The sequence below is a fragment of the Neophocaena asiaeorientalis genome, unplaced genomic scaffold (genome assembly GCF_003031525.2).
Source record: "Neophocaena asiaeorientalis asiaeorientalis breed wild unplaced genomic scaffold, Neophocaena_asiaeorientalis_V1.1 scaffold533, whole genome shotgun sequence".
NCBI lineage: Eukaryota > Metazoa > Chordata > Mammalia > Artiodactyla > Phocoenidae > Neophocaena > Neophocaena asiaeorientalis.
The window spans coordinates 1,239,124-1,262,952 of NW_020172671.1; the positions used below are offsets into that span (position 1 = coordinate 1,239,124).

The following is a 23,829-nucleotide window of genomic DNA, read 5'->3' on the forward strand; positions in this document are numbered from 1 at the left end:
AAATTGACCAAGTAAATAGTTGTTGACTGACTCAAATATCTCATATGAATTTAATTTAGCCATTAGTGCACATGACTTACCATTCCACTCCATTTTAAAATACTTGCAGAGAGGGCTTGTAATTTATAGATAACATAGCACACAGTTTCTGGTATATAGTATGTTTTCAATATATAGTTATGAAAAAGAAGGAAATAATGAATATATTCAGAATAAAGGAAATATACTGAGTAACATTTTTTTCACATTGAATAACAATTTTTTAAATTCATGGATAAATACCTAAGTCTTTTACTTAAAGTATTTTCCAACTTTAGTAAAGAAAAACACATACTAGTTCTTAAGATTGAAAATTAGATTAAATTTTTTACTGAATTGTTTTTGGTTTTCCTTAGGAATTTTTAAACGAGTTAAAAAACACTCAATTCAACACAGACCGGGAGCAAATGACGTATCAAAATTTAAAGTCTCTTTATGTCAGTTGTTCAAGGAGAAATATTGTGTTGAGTAAGGTATTTCAAGCATTAGCTTTTAAATGATGAATTGCTATTAAACTAGAAACTGAGAATTTTAACAGTTGATTTACTTCACAGCAAACACCTCAGTAGCAACCCAAACCAAAAGCAAAAATAAAAATATCCTTCAAAAAGAAACACAGAGAGAAGTTTCAGTGGAAATTAAAATAGATTAAACTCCTGTAATTAAAGAATCTAACATACTGAAAATTTTATATGTGGTGATCTGTTGTTGATTAGAACAAGTGTTTCAGGCTCCTTCTCATTAATTTGCAGTGGAAGTTAATTTCAATATACGATTGATAGAATCATGTAATTTTGGAGCTGGAAGAGATTGTATCGTAGACTTATATGCATTGGTCAGGAAATTGAGGCACCAAATCATCTAACTGATTTACTGAATACTGACAGAGCTCACCACTAAAGTTATTTCTGCCACATAAATGGATGAAATTTCCCAGTAAATTAATTTTTTCATTCCTTATATATACCAGAAACATTAAATTCAAATAAAGCATATGTTTAATAAATTTTGATTTAATGTAATTGCCTTTTGTAGGCATTATTTTTCTAGTATCTGTATGCAAGGACATAAACATGAATTTAAAATGAATTAAATTAAGTATGAAAAAATTTAAAGTATTGAACTAAATTTCTAAACCAAATTCCTAATTCCAATTTTTGGAAAACCCACCTAAAGAAAACAAAACATTCCTTTTTTTCTTTTCATTCAAAGTGTTACTATTTCTATTCATAATAAATAAATTTGTCATTGCTTACCATTTGTTAGGATTTATGTTAAGTGCTTTACACAAGTTCTCTCACTTAATCCTCAGAACAGATCTATAAAGTATATACTATTATCCTTTCTATTTCACATTTGAAGAAATGGTATCTTACAGAGAAAATATAACTTTCTTTCCTGTGCTAACACAGCTAGTAAATGTAGATTCTAAGATTTAAACTCAAGTCTTTTTAACTCAGGAAGCAATGTTATCAAGTTCACTTCACTTTCTCCTTCTGTATTCTTCCTCCTCCTTGTTTTCTTGCTTTATTTCCTATTTTTTTTTTACCATGGTCAAATATATTTGACATGATATAGATATAGGGCATTGCTTATAAAGCATATGAAAATGTTTTGTTAATTTATAGCCTGTTCCTCTCTTACTTTTCCAATTTGTCTACATTTACCAATTGGAGTTCTGCAAAGTTATGTCATTTTTTAATGAGCTGATCACTTATAAAATTTGTGTTTTCTCAACAGTACTTTCCACTTAAAATTGCAATTTTCTCTATATAGCTTAGCAATAATTTTTTGGTTATCTCAAGATGAGAGTTCAAACATATAGTACAGGTATGTCAATAATAAATCTAAATCTTGCAGGAGATGAAATATTTTAATATGATGAGTCAAAAGAGAAGAACAGGAGTACTGTTGAATCACATATATTATCATTGAAAATAGGGATCTGATAGATTTAGGACAGTATCAGTTGAAAGAGATAAAATCAACAAGATTGATTACATGACACACGTTTCAATATAGGATGATTTGAATAGGAAAGAATTAATAAAAGTCTTAAAATATAGTTGAATCTAGTTACAATGGTTGAATGAAAGTAAAATATAAAGAGTTGAATTATATTTAGATTTTTTTTCTACATTTTAAAAATGAAATTTTGGCTACTTTAAATGTTTTCCCCCTCCGTAACTGGGCTAGTTATCCTTGGGCTAATTATCCTTAGGCAGCTAGTACCTCCTGCATAGTGATAATCAAAGGAGTGATCCAATTTTTAGAATATTATTTTATTTTTAACTTATTATAGTAATATAGTTTATATAAAATACAGTTTAAATGAAATAGAAAGAGAACCGTGGGTATATAATATAATTGGATGACGTATGGATTCAGTTAATAAAACATCATTTACCCAGAACCTATCATAGAGCCCTTTGCCAGGAACTGGCAAAGTTTAGTAAGGTTGGTCTCTGGTCTCTAATATTTCACACGCAGTAAAGTAGCTTTGGCATTTCAAGCATTTTTGCCCTTTGAGAATTTCCTACCAGAGTGATTTGCAAATATACCTTTTATTTGCTTGATTTCCCAGCAGCAAAACAAACACACACACACGCACAAACACACACAGATTTTTTTGTTCTTAAAACACTCCTTTCCAATCACATGTGTAGATGTGTCACCTGTGATTTTCCTTATCCATTTTCATGATTTTAGAAAACATTTTTGGAATAAACATAATTTAATAATAATGGTAATGCCCCTACTTTTCTTCCTCATATCTAGCCTTATTACAGATATTGGTAAAAGGATAAAATGTTCCTCACATAAATTCTAACTGCTAATATTCTCCAGCTTCAGATTATAGAGGAATTGAGAAATTGTACACTTAATCTTTCTCTAAAAATATGCCTCAAAACCAAGAACTCTTCCCTCTTCTCTACGCCTATCCTTCTGCATCTCCAGACAGGTCCTTATTAAACCCACCACCAGTGCTGGAGTATATTAGTTAAAATTAGTATAAAGTTAGTATAACTAATTTTCTCATGGGTGAGTAAAAGAATATATCATGAGATCAAAACCATGCATTCAAATATCGTGAACACTTTGGCAGAGAAATTATAAATGTTAAACATCCACAGAACTTAAACCAAGCTGGAAGGAAAAGATATTTGCTACAATACCAAGAAGCTTGTAACAGTGTCCTGATTTTAAGATTTGGTGAAGTCCCCTTCTGTAATGTTCAGACTGAGAGAGAAGATCTAAAAACTAAGCACAAGTAAATACTCATTAAAAACATATATACATTTTTTGTTAACACAGAAACCCTTCAAGATACTAATAGTATGGAAACATTATCTTTCACAAAATCTAACAGGCAGAGCCACCTCTGGTACCTAGGGCACATAGTGTTTGGGAAAAAGATACAATCTGTGCCAGGACAGGGCTTGTCAAGTAAGGATTGGCTGTCAGGTCTAAAGAAAAAGAAGAAAAAATATATATATATATCTGTATATGTATACATATATATATATATATATATATATATATATGTATGTATATAATTTGTTTCTTGGATTTTTTTTTAACCTACCAGGACTTCTGCTTCCAAACTGATCAATGCCCTGCATCCTACAAGTTATTTAGGCCAGGGACAGCATACTTAATCATATCCAGTGATGAATGAAACTACAGCTTTTTGTTCCAAATAGCCAACACAGAAATGGCTCTTACTCAATCTTTTTTTACCAGCCTGAGAATTCTCATGGATTTTTTTGTAGAGGATAGGTCAGGGAGCTGGGCTAGTCTTACACAAGAGAAATCTGGGGGCTATCCCAGAATGAAACTGGGGGAGATGAAGCTAAAAAGTCATCTAAATCTTCTCAAGAAGAGAGAATTATCCTTCAGGGCAGCGGTTCTCAGACAGGGGTGATTTTGCTTCCCAGGGGCAATGTCTGGACATATATTTGGCTGTCACATTGCAAGTGAGTGGGATGAGCTGTTGGTATCTAGCAGGTAGAGATCAATGTTAAACACCTCCCCCATGCATAAAGCAGCCAAGAATTATTGGTCCCAAATGTCATAGTGCCAAGGTTAAAGTTGAGAAAACTTACCTTACTAAGATATAAAAAGGGAACTAACTTTTGCATTGGGAGATTGTGTAGAATCAAAAGTGTTACCAGGGAAGTGGCTTGAGCACCTTTCTGGAACTTCATTGTGCTACAGAACTCTGTTCTGGACTTGAAACCCAGCAAAGCACATGTGTAATAATGTCCAAGCAAGCATGTCCATTGCTGCACTGTGTACAGTGGGAAAATGATGATATCAGTCACAGGGGTTTGGTTACATGAATCATATTGCATGTATATCCATGCAAGGGAATATCATGTCATTAAAAACAAGTTAAATGGATCTATATGTATTAACATGCAAAAATGTTCATTAGGTATTGAGTAAAAAATGAATTCTGTTGTAAAAGTGTGGGTAATGTGATCATATTTTTTTTTTAAATGCATATTTATAATGTTCATTTAAGAAGTTAAGAGAAAGTAGTTTTGAGGTGGCATAGATTGACTAGAATTAGTACAATTATGTTTTATATTTAGCATAGAGGTTATATACTTAGATTTATCATAAATGATGCCAAATAAGCATCAATTACATGATAGAAGCTAATTAGAAAAGCTCACACAAAACCAAACTCAAACCTTTCAAACAATTCATGTGTTTTTGAGAATTTGAGTTGTTTATTCCTTACATACTCATTCACTCATTTATTCTTTAAACAACTATTTTACTTAATCTCTTATGATAAGTCATGCCCAAGACTAGGCTCAGAGAATACAGTAGTGTAGAAAAGAGACAAAATAACTGCCTTCATGGAGTTTATTTGGTTGTTGGGTGTGTGGATGCATATGTGTGCGTGCGCTTTTGCTGTGTGCGTGCACTCTTGCTGTGTGCGTGCACTCTTGCTGTGTGCATAAGGGATTTGGTGACTTTAGAAAAGATTCTCTTGCATTAAACCACAGCACCCTGTTGTTAGGCACTAATGTCTCTGAATTTTAGGGGAAAGCCCTAAAGAGCTACTATTCTAAGATTTTGCCTAAAAAACCCCGAAAGCCTCTTTTTGTTGCTGAAAACAAGCTGGTGGTGACTGAATTGACTTGTGGAGCAGGTGCTGTTTACAAAGATTGTTGCTATTGGAAACTTCCTCTTTGACCTTTGCTTCATTATGAAACCACCAGAACAAATCCTTCTGAAGCTGTTGTTATCAGGCATTTCATTCATGATGCTGCCAAGATATGCAGAACTCTTCCTCAGTGCTTCTCTAAAATAAACCCTCTGTCTTCTTTGGGTGGCTACATCTCACTCAGCTCATGTGCCTTACGACTGGCTTAGCTGTTCTTTCTTGCCAGAATTCTAATTCAGTCTGTAAAGCACTGCCCAGAAAACAATAACTATCTGTTGATGTTCTCTTTAATTTTCTTTCTTCTTAGCTTTGAATCTAGATTAAAAATATAAAATAACAAGTAAAATAAAATAAATTGAAGTCTTAAACTCATTTTTATATGATTACACGTTTTAAAACTGCAAAAAGAATTGACATCTTATGGTAAACAAGTAGGATTTGATTTCCTATTCAACTCAGTTGTACGATTTAAAAAATATTTTCCTTGTCAGTAACTAAAAGAATTAAAATCATCCTATATACAAAACTCTTATTAGGAGTCAGATAGAAACACTCAATGAGTGATTTCAGCAAACTCTTCAGGGCTCTGAGGATTAGCAGGCGGAATGTTGTGAATATTATTCTTTAATTTAAATGTCATCATTCATGGTCCTAAATTTCTTAGGCTCAACAGATTAGAATAATATGAAAAAAACCTTGACATTCATAATTTTAATGGTAAATTAATAAATACAATATAATTTAATTGTCATTAAGGTCTTTGATGTCTTAATCTATTTTTAGTCTTTAACCCTAGACTTCCAAAATGGGAACTATTAATTAATTACTGTTAATTCAAAATAAAAATGAGATAGTATAACTTAGATTTACCTGGTAAAATTGTTTGTCCTTTTATGAAAAAAAAATTCAAAAGGCAAAACAAATACTAAAAGGTAGGTATGCTACATGTTTTTTGTCTCCAGAAAAGGAAAAGTGATGTGACCTTTTGTGTTTTCCTTTTTCTCTTAGCCACCAGAAAGCGTTTAGCCAAGCATGCTTAAATCATGTTTCTCAAAACAGCAAGTGCTTTTGTGGCTTATATATGATCTCTGTTATGCTTTGTTCTTAAATGCCATATTTAGACTTAATTCTGTTTCCTATGCTGTAATCAGTCTTTTTGAAAGTTTTTGTGTGGTGTCATTTTATAAATGAGAATATTATATATGTAATTTGAGACAGCTTTATGGACCAGCATGATTGTTAGAATCTCGTGCTCAAAAGCCTCCTGTGGTTGGTGTTTAATGCTCTGTGATCACTGTCTCAAATTTTTTAATGATTTAATCTTTGAATTTGTGTTTTATAATTAAAGCCCACTGGGACAATGGAGCATGTGCTGAAGGTTTGGAGAGTCTGCTCTTGTACAGTTTGCCTCCCTGCCTCCCTATCTTTCTAGGATGGGTTATAGGCCTTTAGCTCCCTACCACCTGCTGCCCCTGGCCCTGCCTGGCCTTCCCACTCCCACCCCTGCTCTGGGCCACTGATGCCTTCTGCCCAGCCGGTCCATCATGTCATTAGCAGAAGGAGGCTCACACTGCACCTCTGTTCTTCACCCCTTTGTGGGGTCTGGGTGCAAGCGTGGGTGGGGCTGCTTGGATTTGGCTGTACTCATGGAGTCTTGGGGCAGAGGCAGGGCAGCAGCTAACCCTTTCCTAGACTGGCGATACAAGGCAGATTTGGCAAGCACTTGACAGAGGCCTCTTACTCACCCCTAATCCAGGAAGCAAACACATTCCAGAGTGGAGGTCGCAATTTCTTGAGGATTTTTCTGTCACTTGGGATGGCAATGAGATGATGGAAATGGGAAATTGATTTCTCTATCCCTAGCTCTGGCATTTTCATTTTTCACTAGACCCACAAATTATGTATCTTGCCCAGTATGTGATAAATTCACATTTTATAGTTTATTCATTCTTTCATTTATTCAATAAAATTATTATTTTTGCACCTAGCATTATGTTAGTTGAAAACTATGATAATATCCAGTTGAGTGGCACTGTGCAGAAAATATACTCTCAGTCCAGCAAGCCTGATAAATTAGAGATTTCAGTAACCATATATAAGAGTATAAATTTCAAATATTATGTTAGAAATCTCGATCCTATAGGAGAGCTTCTCCATGATTATTTAATTCAGGTTAGAAGAGGTTACCACATCACAGTTTTTTACAACATAATAGCATACTAACCTGGCCTTTTCGAGTCTAAATGACAGTTTCTGAGCCATGTGTATAGAATCTGTAATAAGTAACTGATCATAATCAGGAATTGCCAGTATGTGGTTTAAATATGCTTATGTTTTATCATTAAAAATGGGCATGATAAAAAAAAATGAGCATGATGACTAATTTTCCCTACTTTTATATTAAGTATGGAATATGCTTACTATTTCTTTCCATTAAATACATGCCACATTAACTATCTGCTCTTCCAATCCAATATTGATAGTAATCAGTTGTGGAGACCCAGGTATACCAGCCAGTGGACTGAGATATGGAGATGATTATGTGGTTGGACAAAATGTTTCCTACATGTGCCAGCCAGGCTATACAATGGAATTGAATGGTTCCAGAATCAGGACTTGTACAACTAATGGCACTTGGAGTGGAGTAATGCCAGCTTGTAGAGGTATGATAATGATTTCTTCAATATTTATAAGTGATAACCACCACATATTTTTGGCCTTAATATGCAAATTTAAAGTAAATTTAAATAGTTTTTTTTGTATTGTTTTGCTTTTTTTTCTGGTACCAAAATTGAGTGCTTTAAACCATATAGATAATAACATATAAGATTTTAAAACATTTTAACAAAAACATTATATCTCATTGTAAGTAATGATAATGAACTGTCATACCACCAAAATAACAAAAATATCATGTTCTGTGCTATGTAATCACCATCATCATTTATATTGATTGATGAATACTTCAAAGAGAATATAACCATAATGAGCTAGAACTTTAACTTGATTAGCTACCTGGGTCGAGTTATTCATGGATGGGAAGAAAAACTTTCTATAATTTGAAAACAATCAGCCTGAATTGTAGAACTGTACTTTTTCTTAAAAGGTAAACCTGTTTCTTTAAAGAATGCAATCTAGAAGTAATATTTTAGTCAATATAGGTGTAAGTTTACTACTTTATGCTATTTGTTTTTCCATTGAAAATATTTTCAGAATCTTTTGTCAATTTTTTTATTATTTGTGAAATACTGTAGATACAATGTCAGATAATTTATACTGTTTTATAGTAATACTGATTGTTAATCATCGAGATTTCTCATTAAGGTGCATCTCTAAATGCCTATGAATTGCGAGTTTAATATCTCCCTGACGTAATCTAACACAAAAGAATAATACCAATGTGTTTCTTTTCTTCTTGATTACACAGTTGCCTAATCAGATCACTATAAATATACAGTTAGTCTGTGAAAATATATGAACAGACATTTTATATTTTATACATTATTAAAATATAAAATATTTCATAGATTATTAATTGATTCTGATAATGACAATGTTATACAACTCCCAAAATTTATTTATATATGTTGCTAGTCATCAAAATAAAATCATTCCTCATTTTTAGATTTTATAATTGGTACCCCTCATTTTCCCTTCACCTCTGTCACCTTATCTAACTCATCTTTGCTCGAAGACAACTTAATTTTAAAAATGAATGTTTAAAAATTTTATAATGCATTTAGAAGCTATATAGTAAGTTTTAGCATATGAATCTAAGTGGTTGATAGAACAAAATTTGGATATTTTAATGAGATACATAATCTGTGTTTTCAAAAATGTCACAGAATTACTCCCAAATTCCTTGCTACAATGCTGACACTTTATATAGCCAAACAACCCAGCACTTCAGTCTTTCTAAATGTCACTGGAAAATAATTTTATATAAAACCAGTAATTTTTCAGTTGCAGTATACTGGATAGAAGGTCACCCTCTCTTCGCCTTCCCTTCGATGTCAGAAAGCTTGTTATTTTGTAAGAGAATATCTGACAACCAGTAGCCATTATGTTGCCAAGAAGTAGTCACATCCTGGAAGGACTGATTCCAAGGATTTTTCAGGAATACTACCAGGAGAATAAAACATGCCACACCATATTGTCCTCCAAAAGGTTAAATTAGCACATATGCCTCTTCTAATGATATTTATTTTTTTAACACCAGGATATTTCAACAGCTGTGTCTAATCATTTTTAATGTAATTACAGCTGTTACCTGCCCAACTCCTCCCCAGATTTCTAATGGAAGATTGGAAGGAACAAATTTCGACTGGGGTTTTAGTATTAGCTACATCTGTTCTCCAGGCTATGAACTATCCTTTCCTGCTGTTTTGACCTGTGTAGGGAATGGTACCTGGAGTGGGGAAGTACCACAGTGCTTACGTAAGTATACTTTCCGTACTTAAAATTATATGTTTTCACTCTCCTAGAGCTACTTTACTGTGATTACAGCTGTTACATAATTTTTTTCAGATTTTGCCAGGACAAATATGAGATTGTTAAGCTCTTTCCCATGCATAATTAAAATTCAATTAAAATCAGCATTTACCAGTGTAGCTATTTTTATGCAATCCAACCATTATGTTCCTTCTGCTCTAACTTTTAGACTAAACTGCTTTGTTTGCAAAACACACTATACATTTTACACATCTTGTTTTTTTGGGTGATGTCCTCTACTCAGGTTTATGTTCCTTAAAGGCAGAGATTTTTGTTTTTGTTCACTGTTGTACCTCTGGTATATAGTGCAATCCTTGGCAGGTATCAAACTTAGAATGCTATAGTAATTAAGACATTACAGCATTGGTACAGGGATAGAAAGTAAACCAGTGTTAGAGAATAGAGAGCACAGAACCATTTATTGATGCTTGATGTATTATAGAACAAATCAGTGGGGAAAGAATGGACATTTCAATTAACGCAATAAGGCAATTCGTTTACACAAACACACACACACACACACACACACACACACACACACATACAATCTTTGTCTCACACCAAATAGCAAATCAATGTCAAATCATTAGGGAATTAAATATAAAAGTTTTAAATATTACAACACTACCTAAATGACCTTGAAGTAAGAAAGGATCTCTTAAAATGTGATGCAAAAGCTCCACCCATAACTGAAAAAGTGGAAAAAATAAGCTACATTATTAATTTTAAATTTCTCATTTCGAAAGGCCGATCATAAACCTGATAGTTTATTTGAAGAGCTTCCTATTAAGTGATTGCAAATACTAGGCATGCATGCCACCATTTTGCTGGCCCATCAGATCATTCATATCACATTTGCTACAGAGAGTATTACTAACCAGTTTTATTGAGCATGAGACATAAAACTAATTTACTTCTGCAATTGTGGTCTGTTAGACTTCAATTTATGCAACATCTAAAGAAGCTCCTTCTAGGTAATATGATTTATTAGAGTGTGTTCCAAGCCTCAAGGTTGATGTCACACAAATTGACCCTTAAAATTCTGATGCTAAGGATCATCTTAAAACAGACCAATGTGTTCTGAATGAGACTAGATATTCTATAGCTACTTCAGAATAAATAGCAACAAGGGGATTTTACAGAGATGAGTTTATGGTAAAGTTTGTTTGATATGAATGAAAAAATCTCAATCAAAAAGTTTCTTGATATAATGTTTTATTTTTTGATCTATTAAAATGCAAATAATAATAAAATACATACTATAGACATTTAAATTGTAATAAATATCCAAATATAATAAGGCTCACTTTGTCCCAATTGCTTTACATATATTATTTTTGGTACATAGAACTCCTGGCTAAGTATGTTTAGTCATGACATTTTAATAGATAATGACACAGGCTCAGAGAGGTCAAATTGTAAGGACACTGGGTAACTCTGCTATCATTTAGGGGACCAGCTACATTATTGTGTGGCCTAAAGTCATATTACTAGTAAATGGCAGAGTATGAATTCCAGTTCAGAGAGGTAGACCTAAGAGACAATTCTCTTATCCATTGAATAGCCAAATTCAATAATTTTAGGTATTTAACAAAGAAGAAAATCTTTTCTCATTAAATCTGTTCAAACTATGCCTTTTTATCTTAAAGTTTATATCACTGTGAACTGAAGCCTTTTGAAAATAAACCCTGTGTCTTAAGCCTCTAAACTTGACACCAATAGGTTGTTTGGTTTAGTACATGAAAATCTAAAGATAGAAAACAGATTGAATGATGGGGGGTCTGAGAAGGGGGATTGAAGAGTTTATGTGGTTGCATCTCTCCTCCTTTCTTTTTTTCATTGAATAAAGATAAGATTCTGAGTTGAATGACTCAGCAGAAATATGCTAGAGAAACATTTCAGAAGTAAATTATAAAATAACTGTGAGATAACTTAGTAATAGAAATGATTGCTAAAGCTGAAGTACCCATTGATAATGTTCACTGAGGAAATATCCATTGAATTTAAAATGTGCTAGAGATACAAAGACTAAGAACACAAGGAGCCTGGCCTTTGGGGTTTGATATTATGTTGCTAGAAGTGCTTGGATGCCAAGTACCACTAAGGCTTACAATATCTAAGAAATGGTGAAAATTAAAACAGAACACAATAAATAAATATTTATTTTACATATGTTACTATACTTGGAACATTTCCCCAGTTTATTTTATTTTAATATTTACTTTATGATTACTTTTCATCTTAACTGTTTTAAAAGAAAAAAATGTTTCTAAAAAGAGGTTTAAAAGTCCAAGTTTCTCTTAGAGTCTTGAATTTCAGGGAAGGTCTTTGAACACTGCGTTTGAGACTAAGGTATTCTATAAATAAGGTATTCATTTATTCCAGGTTTCCTGGAGCAATTCTTGTTTATTCTGTTATCCTCGTAGGTGTCCTATCCAGTTAGAATCCTCCTTTTACTCTCAAAAGTGTCTTGGTTTGGATGATGCATTTTATAGTCACTCAACCTATAACTATCTTAAGGCTACATTTTTACTTAAAAACATTTGGTTATTTCCGTTTGCTTTATAGGGGAATAAGCTTTCAGGTGCTGAATCTGCAAATTTGAAAATTGAGTATACTTTTAAAACATAGTTAAAATAGTAAATTTTATGTTATGTATTTTTGACTACAGTAAAAAAGAAATTGAAAACATGCTATATGTACTTCGCCTCAGTTATCTACTAGATTTGAAGCCATCTGATCTCATCCTCTCCTACACTTCTGCGTGCTTACTCTGCTCCAGTCTCACTGGCCTTACTCTCCCTCCAGCATGCTAGATTTGACCCAGCACAGGGCTTTGGCAATGCTGTTTCCTCTATCTGCAATGTTCTCCCTTGCGAGAGAATGGATGGCTAAATGGTTTTTTTCCTCCAAACCTTTTCTCAGTGAGAGACACCCATGCTACCTTATTAAAATCCACTACTACTACTCACCCTCTAGCACATCCACATGTACAGTCCTGATCTCCTTTGCCCACAGTATTTTTCCCCATGGGACTTATCATCTTCCCATATACTACCATTTTTACTTATTAATTATGTTTATTCGTTTGCTTTCCTCACAAAAGCATAAACTCCACAAGTGCAGGAACCTTAGTTTGTTTACTAATAAGTGCAAGCACCTAATATTACCTAGAATAGTGCTTGTTTTTTAGTACTTTAAAAATATATGTTGAATGGAATCATCTAATCAATTTGTTTAGAACTATTGTCAAGTTGATTTCTTCAGTGATTGTAGAACATTGAGATTCCTTGGTTTTGTATGGATCTGGATTCTGATGGCCTTCTTTTCTCTTTAAAAAACTACCACCACCCCCCGCCAATATTTTGAAGAGGAAGACAACCAAATACTCGGGTACTAGGATACGTGATCCGAGTGTTCAACAGAGCACGTATCATTGAAACAAATAACTATATCTTTTATATACATTAAAAAATACATAGCAATCTGGAGAGTATATCCTAGACCATTATGTTTTTTTGTTTCTGATAGAGCTATCTGTGAATCACATGTCTTTTCAAGAATACACTCCAACTTTGTACCATATATGTACAAATATGTGGTTTGATTCTGGTCAGTATAGAACAAAAAAATACCAAAACATCTACAATTGTTAAGGTGGTCTACTAGGTGGAAAAATATTTGAATCAGACTAATTTTTAAAAAGTATTATGCTGAATTGAATATTCAGCATTTATTCATGTAGACAAAAGATAAATTTTAATTGGGATAGATTAACATGGGTAGCATGTCACTTTAGTGCAGTATTTCAGTTATTTTTGTCATTTTTCTGATGACATTTACTCTGATGAATCTAAATCACTGTATAATTCTCTTTCTTTCCACTTCCAGCAAAGTTTTGTGGTGACCCTGGTATACCTGCCCAAGGGAAAAGAGAAGGCAAAAGCTTTATATACCAGTCAGAGGTTTCATTCAGCTGCAATTCTCCTTTCATATTAGTGGGATCTAGCACCAGAATATGTCAAGCAGATGGCACTTGGAGTGGTTCATCACCTCACTGCATAGGTAATATTAATTAAAGATCAATAATGCTCAGTAATTTGGGAATTAATAGATAGTAGGGAGGTTTAATGATTTTCTTTATCCTATAAACTATAGTTGGCTAAATGTGAAAAACAAATGTAAAATATAGAAGCCATTGGAAGGCACTGAAAATTAATATTGTTAAACATATATTATTTTGAGTACGTAAAACTTCTAGAATAAATGCTTAAAATAGTTTCCCTGTTTATCAGTAAAATGAAAAAGAAAAATCTTCCAGATTAATATCATGAAATATCAGTACTAATATTTGTATAGAGCTTTATAGTTAATAAAGCATATTCAAGTGAAATTAGACTTTCTTCAAAAATATTAAAAAGGTACTTTGATTTCAAGATGGCTCTAAGTACATTTCTGTAATCCTAAATTTTTTTGTGTTTTGTTGTCATATATTTTATTGAAGTATAGTTGATGTACAAAATTGTGTAAGTTACAGGTGTTCAGTTTAGTGATTCATAATTTTTAAAGGTTATACTCCATTTATAGTTATTATAAAATATTGGCTATGTGTCCTGTGTTGTACAGTATATCCTTATAGCTTATTGTATATATAGTAGTTTGGACTTCTTAATCCCCTACCGCTATTTTGCCCCTCCCTCCTTCCCTCTCTCCACTGGTAACCACTAGATTGTTCTCTATATCTGTGAGTCTGCTTCTTTTTTGTTATATTCACTAGTTGTTGTATTTTTTAGATTTCACATATATGTGATATCATACAGTATTTGTCTTTCTCTGACTTATTTTGCTTAGCATAATACCCTCCAAATCCATCCATGTTGCTGCAAATGGCAAAATTTCATTCTTTGCTATAGCTGAGTAGTATTCTATGTATATATATGTGTGCATATATATATATATATATATATATATATATATCATATCTTCTTTATCCATTTATCTGTTAATGGACATTTAATTTGCTTCCATATCTTGGAAATTGTAAATAACACTGCTATGAACATTGGGGTATATGTATCTTTTTGATTTAGTGTTTTAGTTTTCTGGGGGGTATATACCCAGGAGTGGAATTGCTGGGTCATAGGGCAGTTCTGTTTCTAGCTTTTGAGAAACCTTCATACTGTTTTTCACAGCAGCTGCACCAATTTACATTCCCACCAACAGTATATGAGTGTTCCCTTTTCTCCTAAAATTAAATTCCACATTGAATAAACTAACCAAATAACCTGTCATACAAGCTAGCCAAACCAGAGACTACCAGCCCTACCATTTTTATGCCTGAATCTCCTACAGGTGTCAGTGAAAAATGCAAATAACTAAGTCCTGTTTCTGGAAAAATAATTTATTTCTTGAAGGGAATATTGCCCTACTTGATATTATAACTTAGTAAAGTCGTTGAGCAAATGTTTTATGTATGCGTTCCTCTTTCATATCCTTCATTTTCCCTTAACTTTTTATTCACAGAGTTAGTTAGATGTCAAGTGCTTTTATATTAGAAGGGTTCAAAGTTCAAGAATTGCATAATTCATATAAACTGCAGTCTACCTGAATTTCCTGCTTTAAGATTAGCAGGCTTCTGTTCATGGAGATTAGATTTTACTCTTTATTATTACCCAGGGCCCTTTCATTAAACCCTAGATGTCTTAAAATTATTTTATGTAAGAGAAATATACATTTAAATAAAACTATAAATTTTAAAGGAATATCACGTTTTTAATCTTTATTTCAGAACCCACACGTACCTCATGTGAAAACCCAGGAGTGCCACGTCATGGATCTCAAAACAGTACATTTGGATTTCAAGTGGGTACTTTTTAATCATTTTTTCCAGTTTTATTGAGATATAATTGACATACATCACTGTATAAGTTTAAAGTGTACAGCACAATGGTTTGACATATATATTGTGAATGATTACTGCAGTAATTTTAGTTAGCAATCCAGAGAGTATGTCCTCCATTATCTCATACACATAAAATAAAAAAAAGCAAAAAAGAAAACAAATTCCTCGTGATAAGAATTATTAGGACCTACTCTCTTAATAACTTTCCTATATACAATACAGCAGTGTTAACTATACCCATCACTGTTGTATATTACATATCTAGTACTTACATATCTTATAACTAGAAGTTTACACCTTTTCACTACCTTCCTTCAATCCTGCCCCCTCCCCCCGCCACTGCTCTGGTAACCACATATCTGATCTCTTTTTATGTGAGTTCGGGTTTTCATTGTTGTTTTAGATTCCACATATAAGTGAGATCATATTGTATTTGTTTTTCTGTTGTCTGAGTCATTTCATCAAATGGATACTTCAAATATTTCCATTTAATATAAGCTAGATCAAAAGGCTTTGGTTCATGTGCACAAATCCTGTTAATGTAAACAGAAAAAAAAAGTCATGCTTATATCTGCATTCAAAAACACCTTTTAAAAAAGGTAACAGGAAACGAAAGAGTGGAAATAAAAAGAAATTAGAAGCAATATATGCTTCAAGATATAGCCTAACTGACCATGAGGATAAAATTAAAATTGGAGAGAGCTGTGAGCATAGGAAAATCTGTAAGCAGTAGCTAGTATGTAAGAGAAATATTAAGTGAGGGAGTAAATGGGTAACCTCTACAGGAAGATATGGGGACAATGAGGAAAATTGTAGTTGAAAGTGATCCGGTGACCTCGGCCTGCAGCAGCTTAAAGCAGGATTTCGGCTCCCCACCAGAGATTGAGGTCAGGCAGCGGCAGTGAGAGCGCAGAATCATAGCCACCAGACCACCAGGGATCAGCCATGAAGAAATGAATTTCTACATAAGACAGAAAGTAGTGAAGCAACTGAAGTGTTTATTAGGAGGAAAATGAGTACAGTATGTGTGGATAGACACACGAGCGGGCTCAGAGAGAGAGATCCGCACCCTCGTAGCAGTTTGAATCAATTTTATGGGGTATTTCTTCCGGGTTTCTTTGACCAATCATCTTGTTTTGCCTGGTTCTGAGTCCGTATTTGGTTTATCTCAGGGTCCTCCCCTGTGTGCGTGCACATCTCTTAGCCAAGATGGATTCTAGTGAAGAGGGCTATGGGTAGTTGGCATCACTTACTATGGGATGGCGCCCCCTCCCTTTTTGACCTCCAAGGAGCCTTTCTGCGCATGTGTAGTTGGGAAGATCTCCTTGACTTTGAGAATGAGGAATATGTGGTCTCTTATCTTCTATCTGGGAAGGGCCCAGCCCCCTCCATCATCCTGCTTTTATGGAGTTTCTGCTATTATGGAGTTTCTGTCCATAGGGGAGAACCTGTTCAGCCTGAGACCCATCTATCTCCTGCCTCAAAAGAGGTTTAGAGAAACTTCTGAGACAAAGAGTTACCAAATATATAAAAATGTGGTTATTCAAGAAGGCAATAAGACTAAAAGACTTTTTTCTTATAATATGTATATAATATTAAAATAATTTTTAAACATTTTCATTGATTTGGGAAATTTCTGTAAAAATAATTTAACTGTAACCTATTATTATACAACACAGAGTTGGATTGTAATATTAGAATTCTTTAACATGCCCAGTCACGTGTGGCTGACTTTCTTTTCTTTCTTATTCCAGTTTAGATTTTATGAAGAGATTCAGCAAGATTTTCATTACAGGGGCCTAAGGGGAGCCAAAGTGCATACCAATTCCAAAAGGAAATAGCCAGTTTACATGCTAACCGATTGCCTTGTGTCGCAGGGTTTTCTAAATTGTGCTATTTTGTGTGGAATTCAATGTGAACCCGAAGAACATTCATTTCTAAAGGAAGTACTCATAACAGGTGCCATATTTTTGTTGCTAAAAATAGTTTCCACTTATCTACAGTTCAGGCACAGTATGAGCATTGATTTGATAGCTTTTCCAATTCTTCCTGTTTGCCTCAGGTCTGTCTAGGTAATACAAAAGTGTGAAAAAGCATCTCGGTCTCTATTATGTTGGTGTTTTCAGAAAACTTTAGATTCGTATCTCCATAAAGTGTTTTATCAGTTGATCAAGAACTAGCTAAACAGTATTAGACCTCATCATATAGACCAAGAAACTGAAAGAGAACATGACTTAACTTTGATCACAGAGCAAGTCAATGGCAGTATTTTTACAGAATACAGAATTTTGATGTCAGTGTCTGTACACTAAATCAGATGATTTTCTGAAGAATCTGAGTCCTTTTTAGGAAATACCCTTTGAGATAATGGAAATTGAAATAAATAAGACTGAGTTTAGAATAGTCATTCAATGAAATGAATAGAGTCATTCACTCTAAATTTTAAGAACTCTATTATAATCATTGAAAAATGTTATCACAAAGTTAAACTAACCCTGAATTCATACTATTCAGGTAATAAACATACATTAGATCATTATAGTCTATCTAGATAAATAGGAATAGACTAGATTTCAGATATGGTAAAATCTAATAAAATTGTATAATCTCTATTAATCTCTATTAAAACTACAAATGATATACTGAGTATGTTAAATTAAGGGTGTCAACTTTCATACATGGTTATGGCAGATATGTGCTTATGTCTGTATATATACTTATTTTATATATTTATATATAAATTATGTTTACTAAACCTGTATAGAGTCAACAGAATTTAAGAAGTTATGTAATTCTAACTAATATCAATTTATAGATGGATTCCAAATAAACATGGCCTTATATAACTAGAAAAGACTTCTCTACTGGTTGACCAGAAACTCTTGCTTACAAGTAAGAAAAATTATTTTGAGCTAACTTAAACCTAAAGGCATTAAAAGCCATGTGTAGGTGTGTCCCAGGCCACAAGAGAAAGGATCTAGGTGAGACTCATCAAGCCTAGAATCTAGGAACTGGACAACAGTACTCAGTCTCTTACACTACTCTGTATTTATCTACTTTGTTTTCTTTCTCTGTAGATTGGCCATATGGCAGAGGGTGCATCATTTCTATTTACATCTCAGCCACATACAGCAAGTGATTAATTGTCTCAATCTCAGTTTCAAATATCCAGAGAGAGAATCAAAATGTTTCAACTTTTGTATCTACCTCTGGTTTGATCTAGTGACCAGTAGTGAGTTAAATAAAATCATAGCTATAGTTAGCCAGCCCACTTCTGGGAGGGACAAGAGAAAGGGGAAAGTTATAAATTACAGAGGCACTCTGCATTTCTTAATTTTCTCTTTAATGTGTTTATTTTGTTCACTCTCCTTTTCTATAAAGATTTATATAGTAGATTTTTGGACATTGATATAATTACTAAAATATAAGAATATATCACCTGTTGCTAGAGAATGCAAAAACTCTAGTTTTAGAAAAAAGTACTCAAAGTAATTTCTCTTTTTATTTAAAATATTATAAATTGGAACAATTTTAGCTAAAAATATATTAGTAGTAAGGAGAATAAGTATCAAAATGATTGATGCAACATCCAGATTAATTATGGAGGAAATGCCAAACACAAATATTTCACTAACTGCTGTATTACTCTAAATTGAGCTCTGGGGTTTGGAAGGCACATTACACTGATTTAGGACTTGTTACATAAAATTATTATAAACATAAAATATTTTTAATCTGATTTTAGATATTTAATTCCAAGGTATTAAACATAAGATATTTAACCCTACCAAAATAACCATTATGAAAAAGCTCTGTCTTGACTACAGAGACTACAAAAGCATCCTTGATTGAGGGGTAGGAAGACAGAAATAATCAACTAAAGACAATATGATCAACTATTTGTGACTGTTGACACCTTTCATTCTCTGGCTTCTGTTTCCAAAAGCAAGTCTGGACCACCCAGTTTTATAGATACAGGACTCCTAGGTACAACAGTAGCCATCTTGGCAACCACAGTTCACCCTACTATTGAATGTTTCATGAGCAACCATATTACCCGAGTAGGTGGAGAACACTGAAGAAACCAAACAGCTTCTTAGCTACCTGACTTTAAAAGGAATGTCCTAGGTATTCTATCTAGGCAGTTATCTATTGTATCTGGCAAACTTGACAGTAATCAGTTACCTAGACAACCGTGCCCCGCATCTCTTTTAAGTAAACTCGGTGTTCTGTCACACACCTTCTGCTAATGTTTAAAAAATTCATCTTGACATGCTCAGATGTGTTTGGCAATCACTAGTGTGCTGGGTGCTGAACCACTTCTCTGTAAATGTAGCATCCAAGTGACAACAGCAGCAGCGTAATGGACCTTGCACAGAGCTACAGCATGCCTGAAACAAGACTCCAACAAGTAATAATTAGCTTTTTTCCTTTCACCACTGACAGTGCTTGTCTAACTAAAAAGCTTCCCAAAGCAGAGAGAGAAGCCATGTAGAGAATCCAGACATAATTCAGGGTCAGCCCTGGCTGAAATGTGGTCTTATAATGGAAACACTTCTATTCTTAGAAGAAAAAACAATTGGTTATAAAGTAATGCTAGAAGCAGTTAAAAAGATAAGGCCGAACCATACTGAATAACTTTGGGTTATTTTTAAAAGGGGTAAATATAGTTCTTAATAGGAGAAAACAATCTATCACAGAAAAAGTTTACAACTAATATTTTTACAAAAATTTTACAGTATACTACAAGATGAAAACATCTTTCAAGGTGGAATGCTTTAGAGAGCAAAGGCTTGGCACAGTCCTATACCCATGTAAGAGCAGCAATTACTCTTATGCCAAAATTATCTTTAGTGTAGTCAGTGAGAACCAGAATATTGATATTGTAATAAAATGTCAGGATTAGCTGGAGCAGTCTGGGAGAGCCCAAGATATTCAACACCATTCTACATTGACCATTTCTGCAAAATAATCTAAATGGACACCTACAAGCAGCTTCCTTGGGTATCCAGATACCAGGGTCAACCCTGTACCTCTGAAAAGAGGTTCATCTGATGACCCTTAAGTACATGTGTGTTAGAATTTGTGTATGTGTATGTACAGCTCACATTTACATATGTAACGACATCGACTCTCTTCTAGAAACCTGTACATAAGCTGACAGTTGCTGAACTTTTACAGCTTTTAAAATTTGAAGGCTGGGGACTAGAGAAACAAGAGAGGCTATTCATTGACTATTGAAGTGATCAAAGATATAAATTAAGTACCATTTTAAAACTTTGTTCTTATTTATCAAATGGTTACTATCTACAGCTGTAGTACTTATTAACTTATTAAAAATCATGTTAAAAAAATCTAACTCATAAACGGTTAGCTAATACTAGACTAATAATACTAATGCTAGACTAAGACTAATACTAGAGTGTTCAAAAGCACTGTAAAAGACATTTTATTCATATTTTGGAGAATAAAATATTTGCATGTTTAATTAAGTTAGGCTACCTGTAAAGTACTGTGTGATATAATGTCAATAAAGTACTTAAAATGGCACTTTAATGTTTTATTTAAAACCATATATCATGGAGCATCCCTGGTGGCGCAGTGGTTGAGAGTCCGCCTGCCGATGCAGGGGACACGGGTTCGTGCCCTGGTCTGGGAAGATCCCACATGCCGCGGAGCGGCTGGGCCCGTGAGCCATGGCCGCTAATCTGGAGCCTGTGCTCCGCAGCGGGAGAGGCCACAACAGTGAGAGGCCTGCGTACCGCAGAAAACAACAACAACCATATATCATGCACTTTTAAACTTTAGTATTGAATATTGACTGGTGTGTAGAATCCAATTTCATAGTTAAAAAGTAATTTGTGACTAGAACTTTTTCCCTGGTATTCACAAAACCGTTTTGCTATTTCAGGCTTCAAAAGAAAAAAAAATGTGCCTTTGCATCTCTAAGCATATCTGTAAAGAAATACAGATTCTGTTGAGTAGCCTCTGAAACTTGGCTTTCTTACATTTGGTTGGTTCATGTGACAATCCCTGTGAAATGAATGGAAATATGATTTTTAGATTAAATGACTTTTCCAAAATAAAAAAACAAAACAACCATGGTGATTATGTATGACTTCCAGTTTATAATTGAAATAAGTACATAAGTACATTGAATGAGGCAGGTGTGTTACATAGTGTTTTATTACCTTAAATGGTGAATATCATAACATGAATTTTAAAACAAAAAAGTAAAATTAAACATTTAAAATTGAAGTCTTCTGATTATTTTTTAATAAAAACTGATAAAACACCTTAATTCTGTTTTTCTCATTCAGGAAGCTCAGGGCCCAAAATTGATGCTCAGTCAGCGAAAATCCCTTGCACCCCATCTTAAGTATATGTGTTATCCTTTCATTTTTATGATTCTGCCTTTCTACTTAAATTTTATTAATTTTAATGTATTAAAATTATATTAGAAGCTACCTCAACTTTTCTTGGGTAAAGTATTTAATATAAGCATAATAAAAATACCAATATAAAATAGTTGTTTAAAATATATTACAGAGGGAGCATATGAATTTTTGATGCCTTTATTATATATATATTTTGATAAGTTGCTAGGAACCATACTGCGTACTCCAGTTAAACAAATATTTGATATTGAAAATCAGACACAAAAAAATACAGTGATGAAAATTCTAGCAAAGTAAGAGTAATTTGCTATAAAACATCATGAAAGGGAAAATAGATCTTATTCAGAATATTTTAAATTTCTAAAATTTTGATTAATCATATGATTAGATCTCTAACTTCATGACTAAGGAACTGAACTGTAACATTTTAAAGAGGGAATAAAGAGTTAAAGAAGGTAAGTCATATTTACTAATTAGACATGTCTTATAATTTTATAGTGCATTTGTAAGCAACATGCTAATTTGGGCCAATTTAAAGAAAATTTTATTTAAACATTAACTGCAATTAAAACTTGATATGGATTTTTTAAAATCTTGATATAAAAATAATTTTTAAAATTAATTTTTACATTTTGTATAATTGCTTATACAAATAACACTTTTATTAGTAAATATTGGCAGGAAAATTGTACATAAATTATTTTACAAGAATTTTTAAAATTATATAATGGAAAATTTTATAATGTTACTTATTTTTCTACAAATATTCAAATTATATTATTTATGTTAGAAATTACTTATAGTCAGAGGAATTTACATGACAAGTTGGAAAAGGATGGAGAGATATGTAAAATATACTATTAAGTGGATTTATCACTGGCAAAATTATTAATTCACTAATATTTAGAGAAAATTTTGATGATTGATTTGAATACAACAAATGCTGAATAAAAATCAGTTACAAAATTTGTATAACTCTAGGTATCTTAAATATTAGGTATGAGTATTTGTGAATTTGACAAAAATTTTGTTATTAAATATGTTGATATATAGAAAAGCTTTAAATAGATTTTAGTTCTATGGTATCTGGTTAATATGTAAAGCAGTATTTATCGTGATTTCAGAAAAGATTACAGACATGAGGAAAAAGTCTTAGAAGTAAAAAAAAAAAAAAGTGTATGTAATCGATCATGTCTCTCATTCCTTACTAATATAAAGGTTGATGAAATAACCCAAATGTACTCTTCAAAGAACAAATAATGATTTAACTTTATGTTAATTAAAGTATGGAAGGGATATCACTATATTTTAAGAAACTGATAGACATGTTAAATCTTTTTAAGTAATCAAATAATTTTATACTAAGTTCTTAGTCCCCATTCCTTCAGTTGCTCCAACATTTTCAGGACACTTTTCTAAGCTCTTGGTGTATAATGGTGAATAACATATGGTCCTTGGCTGAGCGGAGCTAACATTTTGGTGTGTGGGTCAGATGGAATAGATGATTTTATAGGATAGGTTGATAATATTGATAACATTGAAAGCAACTAATAAAGCACATAAGAGACAGCTTTCCTAGTCTGCTTGCTGCAGGGAAATCTTTCTAGAAATTTTGTCTGAGCTAAATCTTTTAGGGTAAGATCTAGGAAAAAATAGTTGGGAAATGCATTCCATGTGGGAGGGACAGTGTAAAAATATGCATGCATTATGGGAACTACAGAAATTCAATATTATATGAGCACAATTTGAGTAAAAGTAAGTGGTCAATGATGATGCTAGAGACAGCTAGTGATCAGTTTATGGAGGCTTTTATCCAC

The 23,829-nt window shown here is 33.0% G+C and overlaps 1 protein-coding gene across 2 annotated transcripts in view; it reads left to right on the forward strand.

Annotated features, from left to right (window-relative positions):
• CSMD3 (CUB and Sushi multiple domains 3) overlaps positions 1-23,829 on the forward strand; it is a 1,062,125-nt gene that overhangs the window by 1,008,576 nt on the left and 29,720 nt on the right. For both annotated transcript variants that reach the window (XM_024739588.1, XM_024739590.1), the window contains 4 exons: positions 7,705-7,884; positions 9,485-9,658; positions 13,604-13,777; positions 15,501-15,574. In XM_024739588.1, coding sequence (XP_024595356.1) covers positions 7,705-7,884; positions 9,485-9,658; positions 13,604-13,777; positions 15,501-15,574 — 602 coding nt within the window. The remainder of the gene's footprint in view (positions 1-7,704; positions 7,885-9,484; positions 9,659-13,603; positions 13,778-15,500; positions 15,575-23,829) is intronic.